General features: G+C 36.3%; 1 protein-coding gene across 1 annotated transcript in view; it reads right to left on the bottom strand.

The window, feature by feature from the left end:
* Nucleotides 1-5,929: 5,929 nt before the first annotated feature.
* Nucleotides 5,930-6,768, bottom strand: part of LOC133058706 (transmembrane protease serine 11E-like) — a 49,512-nt gene continuing 48,673 nt past the window's right edge. The window contains exon 10 of the mRNA XM_061145576.1: nt 5,930-6,091. Coding sequence (XP_061001559.1) covers nt 5,930-6,091 — 162 coding nt within the window. The remainder of the gene's footprint in view (nt 6,092-6,768) is intronic.

Genomic DNA, 6,768 nt, shown 5'->3' with positions numbered 1-6,768 from the left:
GCTTCCTGAAGATACTAATATTTTTACCACTTCACATGAGGTTTTTGGGAGGGGAGTGCAATCACAAATAGAATAGAATTCTCTTCAGTTATCATGTTTGTTAAATACAAATATCCTAACTGTCCTGGCTGAATTCCTCTACCTGAACCAGCAGATTTTCTCTCCTGACTGAAATTCTGATTTACAGATTAGTAACACCATCTGGAGTTCTATCTACATATGTTTCTGTGGGAAGAAAAGTCCATTCTAAAAATATTTCTATTTTATATTGTACTATAGCTGATTTGCAATGTTGTGTTAGCTTCAGGTGTAGAGAAAAGTGATTCAGCTATACATACACATATATCTATTCCTTTCCCATTTAGATTATTACAGAATACAGAGTTCCCTGTGCTGTATAGTAGGTCCTTGTTGGTTATCTATTTTCAGTATAATAGAGCATATATGCCAATTCCGAACTTCCAGTTTATCCCTCCGCCCCACCTTTCCCCTTTGGTAACCATAAGTTTATTTTCTTAGTCTGTGAGTATGCTTCTGTGTTGAAAATAAGTTCATTTGTATCTTTTTTTTTTTTTTTTTAGATTCTCCATGTACGCAATATCATATGATATTTGTCTTTTTCTGTCTGACTGACTTCCCTTAGTATAATAATTTCCAGGTCCATTCATGTTGCTGCAAATGGCATTATTTGATTCTTTTGAATGGCTGGGTGTCCATTGTATATATGTACATCTTCTTTACCATCATTTGTCTGTGGACATTTAGGTTGCTTCCATGTCTTGGCTATTGTAAACAGTGCTGCAATGAACAGTGTGATGCATACATCCTTTCAAACCATAGTTTTTGTCTGACCATATGCCCAGGAGTGCGATTGCTGGATCATATTGTGGTTCTATTTTTAGTTTTTTAAGGAAGCTTCATACTATTCTCCATAGTGGCTGTACTAATTTACCTTCCACCAACAGTACTTTCAATAGCTTAGGAGTTTCCCTTTTCTCCACACACTCTCCAGCATTTATTGTTTGTTGACATTTTGATGATAGCCATTCTGACTGGTGTGAGGTGCCTCATTGTAGTTTTAATTTGCATTTTTCTAATAATTAGCTATGTTGAGCAACTTTTCACGTGCCTCTTGGCTCTCTGTACGTCTTCTTTGGAGAAATGCCTATTTTGGTCCAAAAGGCCATTTGTAATGGGACATTGCATGCAATTTATTTAATAATGTCTTCACATTTATTTTCAAATATATAATTACTTTTTAGTGTTAATTGTATAGATAATGTTGTACGTTAAACCTAGTACTTATTTATTTTATAACTGGCACTTTGATCTTGTATTTCCCAGCCTTCAGAACCACAAGAAACAAATTTCTGTTATTTTTAAGTCAGCCAATCCATGATATGACTGCTTCTTTTTGCAGAAAGAAATCTGAACATCACCAATATTTGTCAATTTACACCACCAGAAGTGCTAGCACTAATAAGAGAAATATTCTAGACTTACTAAACATCATTGCTGCACTTGCCTTCTGCTAAAATCTATTTCTTTGAAAACATTTTGTGAATTTATTGAAAGTCACAAAATTTGATTATTAAATTCCCTATGTTTACATAAAAGGATATTAACATAATAACCCCATTAAGATATAACCTTATTGTATTTGAATATATTCTTGGCCCAGCAAAGTTTCTAAGTGGCCAGTAAGTGCATAGGATGGTAGAGCAGGAACAGTGGTAAATGTAAAGCTTGTACACAAAGGAAGTTAGGGTTGACAACTGATGTGCGTCTGCATAATACTTTAAGATTGAGAAAAAAATGGAATGGTGCAAACAATGAACAATTATGTTCACACAAAGACCTACACATCCACATACAAATATTGTAGTAGCTTTATTCATAGTAGCCAAAAACTATAAACAATTCAAATGCCCCTCAATGTATGAATGGTTAAACAAATTGCAGTGCACCCATGCTGTGAAACACACACAGCAATAGAGTAAGAATGAACTGTCATGTGTGGGCACAAAACAAGCACTTTGGATTGATCTTAAAGGAATTGTGCTGAGTCAAGAGGCCAACCTCCCAAGTAGACATATTGTATGATCCCAGTTATTAATATATACCATTCTTAGACAAAATTATATAGATGGAGAACAGATTAATGTTTTTCAGGGATTACAGACCGGGAATGGGGATGGGGATGATGCCAGACGGCTGTGCATAGCATGAGGGATCCTTTGACCAAACTATTCTGCATTGTGACTTGGTGATGGCACACAAATCCACACGTGAGATAAAATTACATGGAACTAAATACACACACACAAATAATTGCATGTTTTAAAAACATAAACTCTCATAAGGTTGATCGATTGTCTCATGGTCAACTTCCTGGTTATGATATTGTACTACAGCTAATCAAGATGTTACCATTTTCATGAACTGGATAAAGAATACGTAGGATCTCTCTGTATTATATTTCCGGTCTTCCCAGGTGGCGCTAGTGATAAAGGACACAACTGCCAGTGTAGGAGATATAAAAGATGTGGGTTCCATCCCTGGGTTAGGAAGATCCAGGAAGATCCCCTGGAGAAGGGCATGGCAATCCACTCCAGTATTCTTGCCTGGAGAATCCCACGGACAGAGGAGCCTGGCAGGATACCATCCATGGGATCGCACAGAGTCAGACTGAAGCAACTTAGCATGCATATATTATATTTTACAGCTCTGTGTGAGTCTATGATTATCTGATTATAAAAAATTATTTTAAGTGGTCAGAAATTTCAGGAAAAAGAATGTCTCCACTCGAGAGAGTCGAGGAAGGCCTCATGGAGGAAGCATCATTTGAACTAGACTGTAGATCTTCATATGGTCCAGTAGCTCTATAGTTAAAAAGGTTTATCATTTTAAAAGTTGAAATGAAACATTAGAATAACAAACAACTTGATAATATGTTTTGGAATGATCTCAATAAAAGTTCTTTTGTAGAATTAGAATTAAACAAGAAACCAGCCTATTCTGTTGATCTAATCATCTTTTTATTTTAAAAATACTTATTCAATCTATTAGTAATCAAGTAGCAATCATATAACACTGTAGTTTACAGCAACAGTTATAATAGCATAATTTCTTTAGCACCTGCTATGTTCTAAGAACTTTGTTAAGCACTTTTAAATATCTCATTTTAATCTCTACAGCATTCATTTGAGGTGAATATTATTATCCCTGTTTTATAAGTGAGTATATTGAGGCTTAGTGTGTTTAAATAACTGGTTTATATCACACAGTGTAAAATCTGGGATTACTTCTTAAAATCGATGTGTAAATAGTAACAAAGCTACACGTTCTGCATAATACAAAAACAAAAGGTCAGTTCAACAACATTTCTTGAAAGACTATTATATGCAGAGCACTTTACTAGGTAATGTGGGAAGAGAGAAAATATGGCTGAGAAATGCCTGCCCTCTTGCACAGTTAATAAATATTATTTCAGTCATAACTTCTTAACTTTCTCCAATGAAATGGCTAAAAAAGACAAGTTCAGGAATGCTGAAACCCTTTGTTGTGTTAGTCACTCGGTCATGTCTGACTCTTTGCCACCCGATGGACTGTACTCCAGGCTCCTCTGTCCGTGGGATTCTCCAGGCAGGAATACTAGAGTCGGTTGTCATTTCCTTCTCCGGCAGATCTTCCCGACCCAGGGATTGAACGCTGGTCTCCTGCACTGCAGGCAGTTCCTTTGCCAGTTAGCTACCAGGGAAGGTCTGAAATCCTTTAGAAGTTAACTTTTAAAGAAAATTGTCATTTAAAAATATGATACTATTTTATTTATTTCTCTGTGCACATTAAGTTTGAACTAGCACTTATATATTTGCTATGGCCAAACCTCTAAGATCTTTTGAGAAACATTTCTCTGAGATATATGATGTGACTGTGAATTTAAACTTCTAAAATTTCTTAATTTAAATCTCTTCAAGTTTGCCAAAGAAATTCCTATCACATTGTAGATTTTACTTTAATTTGGAAACTACCTCCAGAAATGTGGAAAATACTAACCTGCTGTCAATTTATATGGATTAATTTTTAAACACCTTCTTAAAGATGAATTGTATTCTTTTGGTTTTACAAGACCCTGACACAGAATGCCTACTACAGCTTTCATCATTACTTGAACACCCTAAGAGCATGTTTACCTTTATTTACCTACAGCCTACTAGAGGCCTAACTGTGATGTATACTCAAACAAGACGAACACTGAGAGAAATGGTAGGAAATGTACTTAAGTCTTCCTTTAAAATTCGTTTTCCTCAATTTTTTCAAAAGAATTCAATACATTAAATATATTTCTACAAAATATTTAACACTGTAAATTCATGTCAGATTTCATATCATATTTTAGCCAAGTGCCTAAATTGTATCAGCTCATATGCCAATGTTACTTAGGTGGATTTTTTTTTCTACTAATGTTTCTTTCAAAGTGGTTATGGTACAATACCGAACTCATATGAGTAGTTATACACAATGAGGAAAGGGTAATGCAAAGATTTAGTGAAATCTCACCACTAACATGAAACCAATCCTAACTTCATAGTGCCTACATCACTTGAATGCTCTATGTCTAACAACTTAATAGTAATTTATCAAAGCTGAAATCAGGAAAGTGGTTGACATTAGGCTTTTTCCATCAATTTTCTATCCAGGCGGTGAGCAATTAAGTGTCATGCCAGATGTAACAGGGAGGCATCTTCCAGGATAAAGTCCCCATAATATCCTCTCATCTGAGCCCAGAGGAGAGTCTGAGACACATGGTGTAAGAACGGACTGGAAATGAAGGCAAGGAGGTGGAGTGGTGAGGCCGGAATCCGCAGTCATCTCAAAATAGAGGTCTGAGCTGTAGCTGCATTTATAGAACTATACACGCTCACAGCTGGACCTTATTTCCCTTCACAGCTATGCAATGTGGAAAAACTTTAAATACAAACACACAAGCTCTTGGTGATAATACCATTTCATTCAATAGTTCATACAGATTCTATTTTTATTTCCTCCCACCCAACCATACAAAAACCTTACCACATAATGTATGCTGCTTGTTCTTAGGTAAAGTTCCACTCTAGCCTCAGATTTGAAAGGAATTCGCAGTAAATTGATGAGTAACGTTTTCTCCATCTTCCGCTTCTTTGTGGATTATCATAATGTCAAGCAAATTGATGATATTTATTTTTTATTATGATATGTTGACATTCTCAGTAGTCCCATGTTAAATAAATGCTATTTGCTTTAACTTAAAACAAATACATTATATAGAGTTTGTATACTTATTATAGGCCACAAAAAAATAGAATCTTCCTCACATTTATCTCTGTCAGTTTGCTGGAAATGCAAATAAATTATATCTTGGTTTCTCTTTATTTCCTTAACTTAGTTCCCATTCTTTCACCATCATGAAGTATTTGGTTTTCTGCTGTCTCTTTACCTGAACTTTCATAATGATTATGATCATTTTCTTCACTGCATTAAGAAAAAACACCTAATGCTTTTCTGTATGTAAAAATGTAGTTTTTTTCTTTTCATATTTTGTTTTACTTTTTGTCCCGCACCTTGAAAGTGGAAATTTACCGAGTTGAGAAAAGCCAGGAAAATGAAGGAAGGGATCACTTCAAACTGCGTACATGCATGAGAGAGATTTATGTCAACAAGTCAAAATTTGATGACAGAAAACTTCTAGAAAAACAAGTGACTGCAAGTTGAGACAGAATCCATCTGGTAGAAGCAAGATGGTGTGTGGAGCAGAGCTAGGAAGGAAATAGCAGGTGGTTTAGTTCAATTGGTCAGATCTAGGTGACCTGCATGATGACTTCTGCAATTCTGTACCTCTAAGAATGACCTGTACACAAAAGTGTGTTCCATCCTGCTAGGCTGTTCTCTCTTAGACACCAGTTTTGGAAGTGATCCAGTCTCGGAAGGCAGTCACTTTAGTATAAACACCAGGCTTATTGGGTTGTCCACATTCATCTCCCCAGCTCACGATTCCAGCAAGGTACCAGATATCTCTAGCATCTGGACTAACCAGAGGTCCTCCAGAGTCGCCCTAAAGGAGAAGGGAGAGATTAGTATTTAATAATGCAGCTTATTATAGAGAAATGTGCTATTTTCTAAAGTGAGTTTAATGAAAGGGGCAGTTTTAAAAAATCTTCAGTGTGTTCAAATGAGAAGTGATGTCCTTTATCCATGCCAGGAATTCACATCAAGGAGGAGCTCCCCTGCTTGGAGAGCTGGTTAGACTCAGGGCTCAGTACTCTGGGATGAAAGACTGCATCTCTTGGCAGAACAGCCCCAAGCTGATACATCTGACAAATAACCGCCCACACTCTATCAGTATGACACATCTCCTAAAAGAAGGGTGAGGAGTTTACTACTGATAAAAGCATGGCCATCAGAGACAGACACCTGGGTTTAAAGCTCAATTCTGGCCCCTCCAAGCTGGCTAAGACCTTTAATTTACTTATTGCTAATGCTCCTAATAATACCTACCTGCAATGATAATTTTGAAGATTATGTAAGACAGTGTACATAACGTGCTTAGCATAGAGCCTGGCACAAAACAGAACTTAGTGAATATGTATATATAACCTCAAAGTCCGATTGCTTATGCCTTGTGAAAACCAGTAGGCTATTTCTTTTATATGGGTCATAAAAACAAGGTGCTGACTGATCTTCCCCCAAAATCCTGGGATCTCTAGTTACTGACCACTCATTACATGTTCA

This window comes from Dama dama, chromosome 6 (assembly GCF_033118175.1).
Source record: "Dama dama isolate Ldn47 chromosome 6, ASM3311817v1, whole genome shotgun sequence".
Lineage (NCBI taxonomy): Eukaryota > Metazoa > Chordata > Mammalia > Artiodactyla > Cervidae > Dama > Dama dama.
The sequence above is the reverse complement of the archived record's forward strand: the minus strand, read 5'-3'. Positions and strand labels throughout refer to the sequence as shown.